This window comes from Myotis myotis, unplaced genomic scaffold (assembly GCF_014108235.1).
Source record: "Myotis myotis isolate mMyoMyo1 unplaced genomic scaffold, mMyoMyo1.p scaffold_m19_p_4, whole genome shotgun sequence".
Classification (NCBI taxonomy): domain Eukaryota; kingdom Metazoa; phylum Chordata; class Mammalia; order Chiroptera; family Vespertilionidae; genus Myotis; species Myotis myotis.
The window spans coordinates 24,585,500-24,605,502 of NW_023416346.1; the positions used below are offsets into that span (position 1 = coordinate 24,585,500).

The 20,003-nt window shown below is 36.2% G+C and overlaps 1 protein-coding gene across 4 annotated transcripts in view; it reads left to right on the top strand.

The window, feature by feature from the left end:
• FGF13 (fibroblast growth factor 13) overlaps positions 1-20,003 on the top strand; it is a 652,755-nt gene that overhangs the window by 551,476 nt on the left and 81,276 nt on the right. For all 4 annotated transcript variants that reach the window (XM_036304473.1, XM_036304472.1, XM_036304475.1 and 1 more), the window contains one exon: positions 5,880-5,983. In XM_036304473.1, the coding sequence (XP_036160366.1) occupies positions 5,880-5,983 (104 nt within the window). The remainder of the gene's footprint in view (positions 1-5,879; positions 5,984-20,003) is intronic.

The window sequence follows — 20,003 nt, forward strand, 5'->3', positions numbered from 1 at the left end:
GAGAATTCAACATTATAAGCTTTTATTTCTGCCTGCTGCCCCCCCTGCCCCCCCTCCCTCCACACACACTGATAATTCTGACACTAATTGGTATTTTAACATTGAGATACCTCCACAGGTGGGTAAAGAGGTTTCTTTTAGTGCTTTATTTTTAACTATGGATTAAGTGAAGACCAAGTTGGAGACAATAGTGGTGAACCTAAAAAGTGAACATGTCAAAAATAAAGTCAATTTTGTATCTAATTATTGAAGTAAGATGATTCCAAGTTTTTACATAATCTCTTATTATATATGCTTTCTTTATTTGGAGTAATAAAAACATAAACACACAAATAGTGAAGCCCTCTCCTCAGTGATAATAATTGGTGTTTTCTTACAGTTTACAGATTCCTGCAGACCTATTAAAAGTTCCATGATGCTAAAACATCTAGTTTTGACAATTGTTTCTCCATTTTCCCTAATATATATTGCATTTCTCTCAGACTTTGATAATTTTCCAGAAATTTTCCCATTTTCGGCTAAACTCAGCCAAGGAAAGCCAGTCTGAATACTAATGAGTCTTATGCTACATTTGTAGAGATTCTGGGCTATAGACAGCAAAGCCATAGACTAGGGTCCCAAAGTTAAGAGTTAAAGTTTCACACCTATTCATAATGCTTCCTAGTCTGATTGATGGCCAAGCTATGACCTCAAGAGAAAGTCACCTTTAATTACTCTTGAGGAAATATTTTTTGGTACCTAGGATGAAAAAATATTCATACTGAATGGTTCTTCACTGTTTTGCAAAATGACATGTTACTGTTGTGATATTAGAGTATCCTAGATATTCTCTTATGCATGTTCTTCTTTTGAAAAAATTAGTCAAGTGTAACTACAGACATTAGTACATGATGATGTGTAATAAAACATTCCTGTAAGCCAATATGTACAAATTGGTATGTGGAGAAGAAATTAGGGGATTTAAGCTGCTGTTTTCCAAAGTACCACAGCACAATGGATCCTTTGGGTGTTATTTGAAAGGAAATTTATGATTATGGTAGCTGCTAATGAGCCTCAAACAGTCAACTTTTCCCCCATTTATTTTTAACCTCGAAATTAGAGAAAAAATTTGTTTTGGGTCTAGTGTTCACATGTATTTATTGAAAAGAAAAAAAAGAATAGGTGATTAATTTGCAGTGCCTTATAAACAGAGATGTACCAAATACATTAAGATTACACTGCATATAGTCATTTTTGGCTATATATGCATATATATTCATATATATATACATACATATACATGCACACATACACATATATGTATGTAAATCAAGGCTCTGTTCCTTACTATGTAGCTTTAAACCACATAATAGATTTTACTCTTCAATTCCTCCATATGCATAGCTTCTGTCTTTGGTTGTCTTGTACTTTTGACTGATATGAATGACATTTTTGTGTGCTAACAATGTTGTAAGACCTTCTAAGAGCATAGTTTAATAACCAGAATCTGTGTTTAGGCAGATTGAAATAATGAGAGGTAAGTCAATCAATGGTAAGTATTACCATGATATAAAGCATACAAATTAGAAGTAGCTCAAAACAAATAGCAAGTCTGTGGGGCTTAACTCTACCTTTGATAATAAGTGTGACCAGAGGTGAGGGAGCTTGCTTATCCTCCCAGTTGAGGATATTATAGGGTATAAGTCATGATAAAACAAGAATGTTCAATGATTGAAATGATCATTAAAATGGAAGTCTAGCCATGTATAATTTTTCCCCTAAAGCCAACCAATTTTCTTGACATTCATTACTTAATTACTTTAAATGAGTAGAACAAGGGAAACATTTTTTTCAACTTTTTCATTTATATAGTATTTATATGTATTCCTGGATTTCCTTACCATGTAGTCCTAGTATTATGTTTATACTAGAGGCCCAGGGCATGAATTTGTGCACAGGTGGGATCAGGCTGGCCCAACCCCAGTGGCAGATTGGGGCCAGGCCTGTTGGGAGGAGGAGATGGCAGGAGGTTGGCCAGCGGGCCGGCTGGGGGGTGGGGCAATGGGCAATTGGCTGGCGGGCCCTGCCCCCGATTGGAGAGGGGGGCGAATTGGGGGTAGGGCTGGCATGGGGAGGGGCTGTGGGCAGTGGGCCAGCCGGCCCTGCCCCCGAATGGGGCTAGGGGAGGGGCCGTGGGAGGTTGGCTTGCCAACCCCACCTGATTGGTATATGTGGGGGGGTGATTGGAGGCAGAGCTGGCTGGGGGGAAGGGCTGTGGGTGGTGGGCTGGCTGGCCCCACCCCCGAATGGGGTGGAGGGGCCAATCAGGGGCCAGCAGCCTGGGGGAGAGGCCATGGGTGGTTGGCCGCTGGCCCTTCCCCTGTTCGGAGTGCGGGGAGACGGGGGGGGGGGGGGGGGGGGGGGGGGGCTATAGGGGGTGGAGCTGCCTGGGGGGAGGGGCTATGGGCTGATGGGGTGGTGGGGGCCCATCAGGGGCAGGGCCAGCCTGGGGGTGAGGCTGCAGGCAGTTGGCTGGCAGCCCTGTCCCTGATCGGGATGGTAGGGGTCAATCTGGAGTGGGGCTGGCCAGGGGGAGGGGCTGCAGGAGGTTGGCTGACAGGCCCCGCTCCCTATTGGGGTAGGAGGGTGATCAGGGGCTGCGCCCGCCTGGGGAAGGGGCTTTGGGGGGGTTGGTCAGCACCCCACCCTCGATTGGGGTGGACGAGGCTGATCAGGGGTGGGTCAGCAGTGGGGAGGGCCCGCAGGAGGTTGGATGGCAGGCCACACACAACCCCCATCAGTGGGTTCGCTGGCTGCAGTGAGCGTCATAGTGACCAGTCATTCTGATTGTTACAGGGCTCTGGTCGCTGGCTTTTTATATGTATAGATTTTTCTAATTTTTATTATTTTTAATCATACTTTTCTTATTTAGTTTAATTTGATTGATTTTATATTTAATTCTGAGATGGTAAGCAAGATGATGCCAAAACAGATCAGTTCACGTTTATCCAGATACATTTATTTCTAAAAACATATGTTTGGTGTTATACATTTAAGATGACCTCAGGTAGATTTATTATAATGATAAATGTCCGTCCAATAAAATCTCATCATGAGCAAATCAGCCATTGTAAATTATGCATTTCTCCCTGAAAAGGAAAAAAAAAATGATAGACATTTCATGGCAGCAGTTTTATTATATCTGCCTTGGGTGCAGTGAGAGCTATATTAATAGAATAGGCAACTTTCTCTTCAAGCCTACAGTAGTATTACCAGTTCAATGTGTCAGGTTTTTCCAACCTTCATTAGGGTATATTTTTATTAACTACTCCCTTTGAGAAATTGACCTTAGCCAAACTGAAAGGATGACCTCATTGTTGATTTCAGAAACACTGAGTGCCAACTGTGTGCACATCTCTGAGAAAATGGTCCCTGCATTGTACAAGGAGTTTAATTTTTGTTATGTAGACACAACAGAGGACAAAAAAACAACAACTTCTTATTAAAAACTTCTTCAAAACTTTAAGGAAAATGGAATTTAGGTATTTAATAATGTGTTTTAGATACACAAATTAAATCAATTATGTATTTCTCACTTAGAATAGGTTTGTCCTAATCAAAATGATATCTTAAGCTCATGAGGAAGTAATCCAGATTTAAAGAAATAGAGACATAGAGAAAAATATTGATGCTGTCCAAGCTCACTCCTAATAAAATTTCTTTGCATTTTTATCTGGAAAGACTGGTCCTTTAGACAGATTTTAAACCAACTCAGTTCATGATCTATCTTGAATGCCTAAAGAAAAGATTGGAGTAGTATGACCAGCCATTCTCTGCTTTTGCTACTGTCTTCAATTTTTTCTTTGAGTATGATTTTTGTTTTTGAATTAGGCTTCATAGAAGTTTATGATACATAGTGAAAAATTTATATTTACTATATAGTTAATAACATTATTCGGGATACAATTATTGTTCTTTACTTCTCTTCCTTCTACTACTATCTGATGTTTGGAATTTTAGCTTTCTACTGCCCATTAGAACCCACACCAGAAAGTGGCTGGGGTACACAGTGAAAATCAAATCAGTCTCTCTCCACTTGTTATAAGCAGCATTAAGAGAACTAAGGAGGTTCAGAATATTGTAAAAAGTGAAGTTCTAGAAAAAATTGTGGATTTTATTTATCATACTCTGTCATCTTTTAGTATGACTAAGCTAAGATTCATACATATGTTGGTGGTGTAGTTGTCTAGTAGTATGGCTTTTAAACTAAACCCATATTGAGGTTTTGGTTTGGTTTAGTTATTTTTTTTTTAATATCAGAATTCGTAAACTATGAACTTTTATATGATGGGATTGTTATTTATTACTTTCCAAAAATATAATATCCTGTTGCACCATACAAATTGCTATCAATCTACAAATGGGTGTTGAGAACCTACTCTGAGCAAGGCATTCTCAACAGAAAGAGATATACATGACATGCTTAAAGATCTCAGACTTCTTTTCTGTTCATTGCATTGTCAAATATAGCACGAAATCCTGGCTTGCAATCTGTGCAATTACTTTCCTTTACCTCACATAACAGAAGAGCACAGCTTTAATATGATGAGTATTAAATGCAGTACCATCAGTGACATGTGGTAGGAACACTTGTATTTTGAACTGTACAATATGTCCTAGCTCCTCTTTGGTAGCACTCTGATTTTAAGGGAAAGATAGATTGTAGGCTCACTGAGAAATGTTTAGTTGTTCCTTAATATTTCTCATCCATATGACCCCATCTACTAGAGCAGAATCTATATGCAGCAAGACAAGAGATAGAAAAAAATGTTCTTACCCATGGTATGACTCCTTTATATATTCTTATTCACAGAAATGATAGCAGACTGATTTATCATCTTCCCCAAGACAAAAATCATCAACATTAGTCTAGGTCTCTTGAGAGAAAGGTGCATAGACTATTTTCAAAAGATGTGTGTGGCATGCACTACGCTTTAAAATTGTACTGTTTTATTTTTATTCAGGGTGTAGGAGGGAGTAGACAGCTGGTAGGGGGAGGACACCCACTGGTTTTCTCCAGTGAGTGGTGTGTGATTGTGAGGAGAGCATGGGTGTAAGTTTCACGCAGTCAAACCTTAAAATGGAGAAATGAAGACCTCATTGTCATCAGCTGGCTGCCCACTTACAACTATTTTGCAAAAAGTAATTAATTAATTAAAAATAAGTAAACCTATCAAGTTCATTATTTTAATCCCTATAAGCTTTGCTCCTAGAGATTAAAAGCTAGGACCCCTCTAAACCCCCCTATCTTGGAAAATGTTTGTTCTTTAAGAAATAATACTCTGGGAACACAGGAGTAAAAATACATTTTTTTCAAAGCCTGCATTTATTTTTGGGTTGTTGCAATGGAAATAATACAGATAATTTAGATGAGGTAATTGGACTCTTGTCTTTTCTAAGATTCTAGGAATTTTTCCCCAAGTGGTAGATTGTAACTGCCTCTGTGAATTTCAGCAGTTGTCTAAGAAGCAGATTAAAATGTTAGTCTATTGAGGATATAGCTATTTAATGTATAGATCAATTCCTATAACGGAATCACTCCAGAAGATTTAAGATTCCCCACCTTCAATACTATACAAACTATGGAATTATTTTCCATTTTTCCAGGGTGTTTGAGTATATGTAGTTATAGTCCCAGTTATGTGACTGCAACTATGAGTCAAGTATACTAAAGGGTAGAAGAGGCCCTATATATTCGCATGTGTATAAATATATACAGTATCTGTATTTTCTTACCAAGCACACATCTCTTTTTGCTGAACCAGATAGTACTTTTGGAAACCTTGAAACCTATGGAATTCAGAATATAACATTGTTTTTACATTTTTTTAAAATTTCAGCTCTGTTTAACCTCATCCCTGTGGGACTTCGAGTGGTGGCTATTCAAGGAGTTCAAACAAAGCTGTATTTGGCAATGAACAGCGAGGGATACCTGTACACTTCGGTAAGCCTTTCGCTGACCCATGCTTGACTGTTATAGTTTTTATCTGATATGAAATAAAATATGCTGCATATGTATTAAGAAAGAGTGTTCTTGGTGGAAATATCTCATTTGAAAGGAGAAATTAACTTCCAGTGAAAATTACATTTATTACTAATTAATCATTTGAAGCTAACATTTTGGGTGTAAAATCAAGGATCCACTGAACATTTTTGCATACAGTGGCATTGGTTTATTGCTTTATGTAGCTACCCTGCCTTGCAGCCTGTGGGAAAGCCATTTCTGTAGCACAGTTCAACATATATTTATCCATGTTTATTTCTCAATAAGCTGATGAGACTTCTTTCTCAGGTCAGGTCGAGGACATAAAGAACAGTTCTGGATGTGCTTCTGTTTCTTATCTTCAGTTCAATTATTTCACGTTTGCTATGTCTATTTTAAATACTATTATTTCATCAAGCACAGTTCAACCTCTTCGTACAAAAATTTTGTGCTTACCTTTTTCTTGCAAATTTATAATGAACATAGTAAAAAATGGAACTTTTCCCAAGAAATTTATAAACATTGTAGATAACAATTCAGTATTGGCAACATGGGGCCAAATTAAAATTTAAGGGTATTTTTTTAAAATATTTAAGTATAGAAAGAAATGGCATAATACCAGGTTTAGGATTTCATTCTTATCAGTAGATCTAGCTGCAAATTATAGGGGGCCGCTTAATATATGAATATTTTAAATCTTTGTTTTGAATTTCATATATTTTAAGAAAAGGGTAGTATGTTAAAAATGGAGAAAACTCCTTGTAAAACTTTGACTAGATAGCCTTGATGGAGGCTATTACCAGGAGTTTAGAAATCTATTTCTCCAAATGCAAAAGTGGTTTCCTTTAACTACTCTTGCTCTGTCATGTGTCCATAATTTATTTCAAAGCCAGGTATCTAGAGAGTGTGAGATGGGAAAGAAAGGTTGGAGAAGAGTAAGACCACAAATGGCCCATTCATTAAGTAAACTGGGTAGTCCATTTTATATTACTATGATAAAAGATTATTTATTGCATAATCCTCAAAGCCTGGTCACTATCAATATTCCTATCAGGCCATTTTAACTGTCTTGTTTAATAAATGCAGGGGATTTATTCTTTTTACAAATGAAAGAGATTTTAATTTATTGCAAAGTTTATTAATACATTGCTATTAATGTAAACAATAGGAAAGGGATTTGTTTTTCAGATTTGTGCATCAAGGTAAGATAATTTAATAATGAAGGATTTTAATTAACCTCATTCAGATCAATAGACTACCTCAATAGGACCAGATGCAAAGGTAGGTTTTTAATAAAATAAATGACTACTTTCTGAAACTTGTATTTTGGCATGGGAAGGAAATGGAATATACTGGGCATACCTTTGAGAAGATAAATAACAGATGGCAGAGGAAATAATTTCCAGGAAATAATTTAACTGAGTTGTGGTCACCATTATAGTGCCATGATGAGAAATGTTGACATTTTTAAATCTTGCAACAATACAGGTTTTTTTTTTAAATGGAAATGATATTTAAGTTAGAATGAGAAAAATGTCATTTAAGTTAGGTAGTATGTCAGGTTTCCCCATTCAAGAAAATTAGGATTTTCAGTATTACCTTGAGAGAACTACGTTAAAAATGTATAGCCTACCTTTCTCTGACTGACTTTTTTCACTTAGCATAACAAGTAATATGATTTCACTCATATGTTGAATTTAATGAACAAACTGAAGTACCAAGAAAAATAGAGACAGACTCAGAGAGCAGGCAGACAGCTCTGAGTTGGGATGGGGTGAGGTTGAGCAATAAAGAAAAAAAAAAGAGAGATAACTCATGGACATGGACAACACTCTGAGGAGGAGAGGATGGGGTGAGTGAGGGATTATAGGAGGTTGAAGAGGCCATAGCGGGGATAAATGGTGATGGAAAAAATAAAATAAAATTAAAAATGTATAGCCTACCATTCAAATTGACCATTATTCCAATAAACTGGTAAATGTCAGTGTGAGTAAATGTCAGTGTGAGTTCATTTCTAAGGCTTCCCAGGGGAATCAACATTGTGGATTGACAGGATTCCTGTCCATGTTGGGCAGGCCAATAGAGAGCACATGTGGGATGCTGTGTGAATTTTCTATTAAGGAAAAGGGATCTTAAGTAAGCGATTGCTAGTAAGGAAAGTGAACTGTGTTTTTGTAAAGGAGGAAAGATTTATGATTGATAATCCTGGAGTTTACATAGGGAAAAATTATCCAAATTAGTCTGCTCCAGGAAAGAGTTAGTCTTCTTTTCAGCATACATTTTTTTTCAGTTCTTTTCACACCTCCTATTGATCTTGGTTTGGACTCCCTTCACCACGTTGATCAGTATCCTCAGTGGGTGCTCCATTTTGTTATCTTATTTGAAGTGTGCTTCCAGACTCTCTTAAGATACAGTCTGTTTTGATGACTTCAGCAACTTGTGTCCCTGTGACCAAAAAGTTAAATGAATGTCATGCTTCATTTGGGAGAGGAAGGATCATTATTCCCTTACATAAAACCACAGTATCTGCTACTGAAATGTTGTATGCAGTTTTGTTAGCTGCCACTTAGCAAAGAGAAAATAGAATCTGATGATAACCTAAGGAGGAAACAAAGTAAGAAAATGAAGTAGGAGCTACTGATGTGGGCAATTAAAGAAAAATGTAAGAAAGTTTTTGAAAAGTAATCTTGGTGAGGGGTGATAAAAGTCTACCTTAAAGCATTTGCAGTAGCAAAATCTGAAAGAAGATGGATTCAGAAGATATTTTAGAGGTAGAATTATCATCAGAATTTAGTGACTTATTGGATTGGAGGGAAAACAGGACTACCATGGATGGTTGAATATGTATGGTTGCCACTCACTACACATGTGGAAATAAAATATCTCAGGAAAAGATTTTTTTTTTTAAATTTGCACAATAGTAGGTTGGTAGGGGCCCTGAGGGAGAGGGAGAATTTCACCTTTGGCAATTGGATTGATGGTGAAGTTATTAACCAAGATGAAGAGCAAAGGAAAAAATGGCAGAATTGGGAAAGAAGATACCTAAGTACAACCCATAGCTAGAGAAAGAGATGTGAGGTAGAGATAGAAAGTGGGAGTTATCACATGTAGGTTGTGGTTGGTGCCATGAGAATAGTTCAGAGGATATGTAGCATAAGAAGAAAAAAGAATTTATAATATTAGCAAATAATAGCATGGAAGTGGCAAACAGTCGCAGAACTAATTGTGGTAGATATCACAGTATTGCAAAAGCTAAACAAAGAGAGTTTTCCAAACAGTCAGCAATGCCAACTGCTTTAGAGAAAAGAAGTAAAATGAGAACTAATACTATACCATATGAAGGTCTTCAGTGATCTTGACAAGAGCACTTTTAGTGGAGACAGAAGCCAGATTATTGGCTTGTGGAATGAGTGGGAAAAGAGAAGGTAGAGGCAGTGTGTGTAGAATTTCTAAGGCAAGGGGAGCTATGGATGAGTATGTAGAGGAGGACACAGGATTGTGAAAGGCTTTGGTGGTTCTTTGCTTAGGACAGTTGTATATATTTATTAGCAGAAGGGAAAGAACCAGTAGAGAGGGAGAAATTAAAGACATAGGAAATGGGACTCTTTATGGAGTGGGGTTCCGAAGGAGTCCAGAAGAGTGATGGAATTGAGCATAAGTGAAAGGATTAGATTCACTTTGAAAAGAAGGCTTACTGCTACAACAGGAGGCAAAGATATGAGGACGGATGCAGATGTAGGTGTGGAAGTCTGCAGGTGATGGATGAGGAAGTTGAAGGATTTCCAGCCAGATGACCTGTATTTTCCCATTGAAATAGAATGAGAGACCATCTGCTGAAAATCAGAGACATAGGGATGGCATTAGTGAATGTTTAGAATACTTGTTTTGAGAATAAGAAGAGGAACTAGTCTAGTAAACTATGGCCCATGGGCCAAATTGGGCCTATTGCTTGTTTTGTAAATAAAGTTTTATCGGAACACAGTCACCCCATTAATTTACATATTGTCTATGGCTGCTCTTGTGCTATAACAGCAGAATTTAATAGTTGTAACAGAGACTCTGTGGCCTACAAGCTTAGATCATTTACTATCCTGCCCTTTTCCAAAAAGTGTGTGTTGATCCCTAATGAGACAATGGTTCTCAACCATAGTTACCTATTAGAATCACCTGAGGACCTTTAAAAAGAATTCCAGTGTACTAATCCCAAACCAGTTCTATCAGAATATCTGAGCGTTGGGTCTGTGCATGAATAGTTCCTAAAGCTACCCAGCTGAACCTGATATGTAGCCTGGGTTAAAAACTACTGGTCTAGGGCTAAGAGAAATGATTGCTGAATAGCATTCAAGCATTCAGAACCCTTGCAATGAAATAATAAGCCATGAATTTATAGGTACATTATCCTTTATTAGAAATTTCTGATGCAGTTCTTATTTTTCTGCTCTTGCAAAAAAAAATTGCCTTTACATTCTGAAGGGCTATTTTTTGAAATGTAAGAAAATGTTGATCCATGGAAGTGCTTTCTTATTTTATTTTTTTCTACTCTTTTCATTTGTTTCTATACCCTTAATTTCTTTTAAATTCAATTTTATACTTTTACCACATCTTCCCCCCTTTTGTTCATTAAATGATGAAATAATACCTCCATGTTGTTATTGCTACAGAGATAGCAATTTACTTCCCATGATTAATCTTAGAATTATTGCACTCCACATTTCCCCTCCTATTTTTTCTTGTTTCCATGGGGGACAGACTTGATGTAGGCTCAAGTGGCAGAGAGAAACCATCTGTGGCACAGAGAATCATAATTAACCATTATTTCATAACACATTTACTTTTGTCCATGATATAATAAGTCTTTCTGGAACTATACGGATATTATTATTCGTTGTGCATAGAGAACATTGTTCATACCTTTTGGTTTTCTTTACCAATAATAATGAGTTGTACACATGCTTTTGAGAGTTCCTCAAGACTTAATAGTATAAATATTTAACAGTATAATGCTATTTATAATACATATTTCAAAATTGCTTTAAATAAATAAACATTAACTATAGAAAATCAAGAGTCTTAAATGTGAAAATATTATTGTCCTAGAATCTATTTTAATAGAATAATAATAATAGATATTAGAAATAAGGTAATAAAAGTTCAAAGTTAAGCCCAAAGAATTTTTTCTTGATTTTGAATGTTCCACAATGCAGTAGTATTTTTATCTGCCTAATTCCTTACCTTTCATCTACACTAGTTTTCTATTTCCAGAGTCCACAGTGTTATTTGGGTTGTTGTTGGGGTTGGTGTAGCTAAATTGTGTGGACAAGTAGAAATCCTTTGACAAGTAAACCTTTTCCATTCTAGATAGGACTTAATAGGAGTGATTTTACTGCCTTGTTTTATGGTCCTAAGACCATGACAACAAACTAGATGCAAGAACAGAAAGCAGGTCTCTCTAAGAGTCAGTTTGTTGCCATGGAAATGAGGCAGTTTGTTATACGGACCCAGTAAGACTTGTAACCTGAACAAATATATGTATTTTCCTTCTTTACTGTATTATTACCGCATACCTTAACTTACCAGGTTTCTTCTCCCATCAGATGTTAATTTTGATGATCCAATCAAGATATTGTCTGATTTTCCAATATGCACTTCTTGCTTTTTTCTCTTTTGCAACTAGTAAACAATCCATTGAGAGACACTTTGAGTAAATATCCTGCTCCCAAGAGCCCAGTTTTTAGACATATTTCCTGGAATCCCAACCTATTTTAAAAAGTTAAATAATGAGTCAATAAATTGAGAAATGACCAATAGCTAAATTGAGGAAGTGAAAAGTTAACATGTGTTTTGTTTTGTTTTTACCACGGGGAAAATAATCATAAAAAGAGTATCCAACAGCAAAGAATTTTTCTGGATTCAGCATTCTAGTCATTGTGCTTAAATACCATTATTTAATGGAAGGTTAGTTTATATTGTCTAAGTGAATTAAAACTTGGTTCTGATTTATGTTTTCATTTTATACTGAGGGTGGAAGATTGGTTTATTTTAAGATGCCTTAGATGTTCAGTACATTTAGCTATCAACTACAAGCTTACTTTTGCAATTATTTTAAGTCTGATTTTAGTATGTGACAATTTAAGACCTAATTTTCAGTGATATGACCTCAGAGCTATAGCCTATATTCTAATATAGAAAGGATGTTAAAGTTTAGATGAACTCATCAATCAAATGCAAACATTTGTAGTGTTCAAAATGTTATGTCAGATCTGTATATCAGCAAATTCATATAATTTAACTTTTAGGGTTTTTATAATAGAGGCTTATATAGTTAATAGAATTAAATGGAGGGTGCTGGTTTAAATATCACTGTTCTTTAAGGAAGTGGGTTTGGGTCAATTAGAAAAGGAAATAGATTTAAAACGAACATGAGCACTATCGTATTTAATATAGAAAAAATGATCTTTATCAAATAAAAATGATTTAATGGATGGATTCTGCTTATAGCCAGTAGCCATCATATATAACATCCCCTACTAAACAAGTAGACACAAATTTCAAATTCTGCTTGCAACTTTAGCTTATTTGAATATTCAGTTAATTCAAAAAATTTTGAATTTGATTTATTTAATATAAAATTAGAAAAGTGTTGACTGTGAAAACTTAGGTTCCCAATTTTGGTGCCTAAATCTAACAAACTTTTTTGTTTTCAGTGGCTGTTGGATCAACATATTTGGTGGGCATTTTTCAGTTCAGACTAATGGGTTATAAGGAAAGTTATACACTTACATACATATTTCTGAGTGGTATCACTAAACAAGTACAAAGAAGAAAATGAACTTATCACAGGAAGAAAAGCAGAGAAAATAAGCACATTTTATTTGCTTATGTACGGTTCTGCTAGCTCAGGGAGCTAAATTTAATTTTTAAAGAGGCTTTTAGTTATTGTGCTGGTGCTACTGAGTTAGAAGTCATTAAAATTATTGTATTGAAAAATATACTGAAGTAGCTGTGTTTGTCTTACATATTCATTCAGAATACCAATGAATCAGCATACTTTTCAAACCTGAAATACATTTCCCAAGTCACAGATTATTTCACATACTTTGTTCTTTTTGCAGTTAATGGAAGTTTCCTTCAAATGTGGAAGAAAATTTAGCTTGGAATTATTTGAATATGAAATCAGATAAATCTGATTGGTTGTACCTTCAAAGTCAAGTACCTTCTCTCTATGGTCGCTGTAAAAAAAAATAACCCAAACTGGTAAATTATTCAGGGTGAAGGTCTGGTTTCATAGGGGGAAGAATGACTAAGGATGGTACTTTCTCAGAAATCAAGGACACAATAGTAGTTGTAGCTAAATAGTGTAAGATTGGCTCCATATAATGTTTTTGAGGCCAAGCTAAAATATAATCCAAATAAGAGGTCATGGGGCACATATTTAATAGAGTGCCTTACAGCTTTAACTTAGAAGTGAAATTCATATTTGTAGGAAAAAAAAGACATTCTCTTAGAGCTAAAGCAAAAAATAATTGGCAAGAACAATGAAGGAGAAATTAAGCAAGTAAAGCCAGATGTAAAAAGGTAATGCGTAATGCACAGACATACATGCACACACACACAGACACATATACAACACACATACATGAAAGACAAATGGAAGAAACCAATCTTGTATTTATCGCTCTGTTGCTATTACAGTAAGAGTTATATTGGAATTCCTAAAATAATTCTGTTTTAAATATATATCTCATACTGAATATGAACTACCTTTGGAGATTGCTCTATAGATATATTTGGTAATGCTTAATAGCTTTATAAAACAGAGAAAATAAGACTTATGGTTATATTTTATGTAAGTATCCAGTGAATCTCATGTCTTGGTGCAAACATTGTTTTTAGTTCCTCCCTTCTTGTTTGCATAATTATATCTTTGTTTTATTAATATCTTTATTTACAATGCTGCAGCGTATTTTTTATTGAATTTATTGGAGTGACATTGGTTAATACAATTATATAGGTTTCAGGTGTACAATTATACAATACATCATCTGTGTATTGTACTCTGTGTTCACTACCCAAAGTCATCACATTTCATCGCCATTTATCCTCCCTTTACTCTCTCCTATCTCTCTTAGTCCCCCTTTCCCTCTGGTAATTGCCATACAGTTGTCTGTCTATGAGATTGTGGGTTGTTTTTGTTTGTTTGTTTTGCTTAATCCCTTCACCTTTTTCACCCAGCCCTCCTCCAACCCCTTCCCCTCTGACAGCTGTCAGCCTTTTCTCTGTATCTAAGAGTCTGTTTTAAACAAATGCTATAGTAAGAGAAAAAGAAGGACACTACATGATGATAAAGGGAGAAATCCAACAAGATACAGCTCATGTAACATTTATGCCCCCAAGATAGGAGCACCTAAATATCTAAAGCGTATCTTGATGGACATAAAGGGAGAGATCGACAGTAATGCAGTCATAGTAGGAGATTTTAATACCCCATTCACATTAAAAGATAGACTCTCCAGACAGAAAATCAACAAAGGAAACAGAAACCTTAAATATTTGTATAATTTTAATCCACAAAAACCATCAAGACCTTATTTCTTATTGCCTTTTTTCTATTAAAGTTGTGTTATAAAATAGTTTACCTAACAAATCCTATACTCATTAAGTAGTAACTAATTTGAGTTTCTTTACCTGCCCTTAGTCATAGAATAATGCCCAGTAAAAAAAAAAAATAGCTTTTTAATAAATATTAAAATAATTAATACAGATATATATAATAAACAATGAAGGCAAATTATATTATTTCTGTCAGGCCTTTTGAATACTTAAAATAAGCTAATGGACCCAATTATAAACTTTCATGGATCCTCTCAAGTGTTAACATTTTAAGATTATGTAACAAAGTAAAGTGGTTACACTGCTTAAAGGGAACTATGACTGCTGAACAGGGAAACTTTAAATGAAAGCATTACTTTGATCATTATAATAGCTGGAACCAAGGTTAATAATTGGTAAAACCCTGACTAATACATTTAATATGTTTTGCCCAGGTTGAATGTGTGAATAGATAACAAATCTATATTAACATTTTGATTAAGTTATTCATCATATACTCTTCTGCTAACTGCTTTTGGCAGTCCTGGAATTGGAACTACTGGGAAAGCCTCAGTTGATTTCTTAGATAGATATAGCTAGTAGCTATAAAATATAATATTGCCTTCCTTAGGTATGTATAGGAATTCTGGCTCAGCGTTAACACAAGTAGCCAGAATTAGAGACAATGTCCATTTTTACCCAAGGAAAAAAATTATTATGGACATTTGGAAAAGTCAAGTGTAAATAACCAATTCCAAGGTGTTAGAATGCAGGCTGCTATAATATAGAGGATGAAAAATGCTTACCAGGAGGAGAGTATGAATCATTCCATAATACTTTCATAATTGTCAATGAAACACCAGAAAATGACAGTGACAGCTTTCAGAAATGAGATTCCAAAAGGTAAAACTTGATTGTATATAGCAAATATTATAACAAAAATGCCTGTTCATAACAAATCTATTGCTATAAGCTGCCACAAAATCAGCAAGGCTACAATAACAAAAGTGTTTTGTTGCTTGTCTGATTAAAAAAATTCTCACAAATATTGTAAAAAACATTCCCTAGTCCCTGCCCACATCATAATTATGATTCATTGCAGTACAAATGTTAATGAAAGAGCCTCTTTGTAGGCTATTTGCCCAGAAGCCTAGGGGAGACCTGAAGCTGACTGCTTCCATACTGTGTTATATCCCTTAAAGGAAAGATTTCCTGATAACTCTCTTCTTTCCTCTAGTCTCAGAGAGCCCAGTCACCCATCTAAACTCCCAGAGAAACTGGGGCATAAAAAGGTTCATGAACTTTGTCAACCAATCAATTACAAGATATATGTAGAACATCCACAAGGTGACTAGGCACCCCAAATAGTAGTCACCATGATCTATACTGACAAAGGCTGGAGTTTACAGTATACATCAGGAGACTCATCTTATGTTTAGTCCTAATTGTTAATAGTTGATCTACTATAGCAGGGATGGGGAACATCTCACCCACGGTCCCTATAAGGCTCTCAGAATCATTTGGTCTGGCCCTGCCAAGACATTAGGGGTGAGTTAATTAAATGTTTGACCAAATATAGCAGGCTAATTTTTAAGTTGATAATTTTATTTGGCGAATAATGTTATAAATATCCAAATGGCCCTTGGCAGAAAAAAGGTTCCCCACCCCTATACTACAGGAAGGATAGGGATAAACTGTTTCTCCCTGATTTCTGCAGCCATGCAATGCTATTTTTAGTCCAGAACTCACTGCTGAAAACTCCACATAGGAAAATAATTTGAATGCCTTTGTGTTTGAGGGTGTGTGAGGATGCATCATTATGGAAATGTACCAGTTTTATTGAACAATATATATATATATATGATGTTTAGAACCACAATCTTCAACAGATCACATTAAGACCATGTTTATATGTCATAGGAAGGTAAAATTGAATACAGTGAATAAGCGGGTTTTAAGTATATTAAGAAATGATCTAAGTTGAAGTCCTTTAAAAGTTTTATAAATATGTGACTCTAAAAAAGTCTCCCACTTGTGTAACACAGGTGGCTTACAGTGGATTCAACCAACCAAAGCTTTAAGTATATGAGTTTACATCACATATTTGGACACTGACACAGGGAAATCTTATTCTCCATTTTCTATGATTATATGCTGCAGCAGTAGACACAGCAAAGAGAAGCAATGCTGACCCATTGATACAACTTCTTGGAGCTGTAACGTGCAAGATATATTAACAACTGATATTTTGAGGAATATCAAGTGTTCATTTCTCCAGAATGGAATTACCATTTTCTATCAGCAAATTTGCATGACTGCTAAAGAAATGGAGCAAGGTTTTGACCCTTATCATCTCTTACTCTGAGATCCCTGTTAGACACATGCCACTTCTCTCTGATTAGAAGGGTTTTTAGATGAGTGGTTAACACTAGGGACAGTAAGTGGATAAAAAGAATTTTTAATAAAGTTTATTACATTTGCATTCCTAATATCCTGACCAATAATGGAAGTAACTTAGCCTAATCATTGTGTTTCTTTATATTCCTCTATTCCTAAATAGAGTTATTTCATCAAACAAAATTTTTGTTTTCAGTATGACTATCAATAAACCAAAGCACTTGCATGTCACAAGGATATTTGAATCTAAAAATTCTTAAACTTCACATAAAATAATAGGCTTTGGAAACACTTTAACTACTAGTGAGTGTCTTTGACCTAGATGTGAGACTATATTCAAATCAGTAATTAACCTTGAAAATAGAGGTCAACAGAACCATGATGGGTGGTTTTGCTTAGTGTTTTTCTTTGCTCTGGACATCTGCCTGATTTCTGTCCACATCCAAAACACACAGTGCAGCATTTTATTTTATGTGATTTGGAAGCTCTTTTGGTATTCCCTCTTTCCAGATTTTGAGGTGCAGGCTTTTTTACCTTCCCTCATTTTATCCTTTTATTCACTAATAGTGGGCCAGTGCACAAAATTTGTGCACATTAAAAGGGAATTAATTAGAGGAAATATTTTAATATTGCTATTTGCCCTTTCTTTATAATAGAAGTGTCAGAGATGAAAGAAAATTAGTAAAATGTATATGACAATAATATATAAATGTATTAATAAATAAACAATAACAATATGATATAACAAAGACATGATATAAAAACATTGATACAAATAATGACTGATAAATCAATTAAACTTGTTCTAATATCTCCCTGTTACCACATTAAGAGTGAAAACACTTTCAGAGTGTTTGACTAATTTCCCTTGTGATGAAGTATTTACAATTTTAACTTTAATGTCACATGCTCTTCGAATTTGAGAGAAAGCAACATATAACTGACCATGTCCGAAAATGGGTTCAGGTAGGAATATTCCTACTCTGTCTAGAGTTTGTTCTTGTGATTTATTAATAGTCATTGCAAATGCTGGCATCACGGGAAACTGTCGTCGAATTAGTGTAAATGGGAGGCCAGTGTCAGATGGGGACAAACCAATTCTTGGAATCAGAACAACCTCGCCTTCTGCAGATCCTGTTAATACTTCAGCTTCGATAATGTTAGGTCGCAATCTTTTGATAAAAAATTTAGTACCATTACAAAGACCCCATTTACTATTAAGATTTCTCAGTAGCATGATGATTGCACCCACTTTCAATTTTAATTTATGATACGGCATCCCCGAAGGAATAATACTATTAAGATATTCGATGGGAAAGTTTTCCTTTTCAGCATCATCTGTTTCAAAATTTCTTCATTTAACTTATGAACATGCTCATTTTTAGGACAAAGAATTGCATGTTTAGATATATTTTTAATGTTATCTATAGATACACTATTGCCAAAGGTAGCTTCAATAATACATGTTACAAATCATTTTGCGGGGGATTTCAATAATATCCATTCCTAAATGAAAACTATCAAGTTTGCCATCTCTAAATTTTACTAACCATCCACTATAAGCAGAATCCTCTGATCTCATGTTTGTTGTAAGAGACAACTTTCTGAAACATCCCCAAACATTACCGTACTTTAAACTCGTTTGTACTATGGCTGATCGCATAGCACGTGGCATAATACTGAGACATTGTTGAAAATCCCCTCCAAGAAGGAGAACTTTCCCACCAAATGCAACATCCAAATTTATAATTTCTCTTAGTAATCTGTCTATAGCATTTATAGCATGACTGGATGCCATGGTGCATTCAGCAATAATGAGAAGTTTGGCCTTTTTAATGGTTTTAGCAACCTCACTCTTTATATCGAGTCTAGAAATTGAAGTTTCATTTAATGGAATTGGTAATTTAAATTGGGAATGAAAGGTTCTTCCACCTAGAAGTAAATTTGCAGCAATTCCTGTAGATGCTGTGGGTAAAACAGTACCTCCTCCCTATTGTCAGGGTCAGGAGTGGGGGTGGGGGGCAATAGGGGGCAGGGCTGGCAGGGGAAGGAGCCTATCAGGGCTTTCCTTCCCAAGGCTACCAGAAGCTGGCCCCGCCCCCGAGGCTGCCACTGCTTGCCATCTGTGCAGCGCCACCCCTACTCTGCCACAGGTTGACTCCCTCTGCAGGCAAAAGGCATAGGGTGTCATCGCTTGGCTGGTCTGGGCCTCTCTCTGTGGGGAGATAGCTAGCAGGCCCCACCCATCGGCTACAGTGTCGCTGGCCGGTGGCCTGGGCCTCTCTCTGTGGGGCGATGGATCACAGGGCCCCCAGATCGATGCCCCACAGAGGGAGGCCCTTCCCACCAGGCCTGGGCTCTGTGATCAATTGCTGCCCACAGGGACTCTGCGATGGGCCCTCCCAGCCTTGGTGGCTTGCCTCGGCCCTCGCAGCCACAGCTTTGGAAGGACATCCAGAAGGTCAGCCCGAAGGTCTCCCAGTCTAATTAGCATATTACCCTTTTATTAGTATAGATCCTCATGAACTGCTGTCTCAAACCTCTGAAGCCTTGCTGGAGTTTTCAGCATCAGGGGAGATATTTTGTTTTGTTGTTTTTGTTATCTATAGCACGTTCTGGTAATTTTCACCTGTTGCTTTTTGTTCTTGTTGTCAGTAGGTAAGGGCTCTGCCTCTTAGGGCTTGCAACGGGACATGGGCAAAGAGTGGCAGTTGTTTTTGCTACAAGCTGTCTGGATAGCAATAGTAGTTATTTTTGTAATTAAACACTCTCAAAAACATTCAAAAGATGCAAGAAAGTAGGCAAGGAACAATAATAGTAAAGAAATATAAGAATTCCAGATGTTTTTGAAACAATTCTGGACTAGATTTATTTCAGACCCAGTTACTTTTCTTCTGGACAGTTGAGACACCTCAGTCAGGGTGGGGCAGTTGTGGAGAGCCAAAATAGAAATGAATTGCAATTGCTTCCACAAGTTTATTAGTACTCTCTGAAA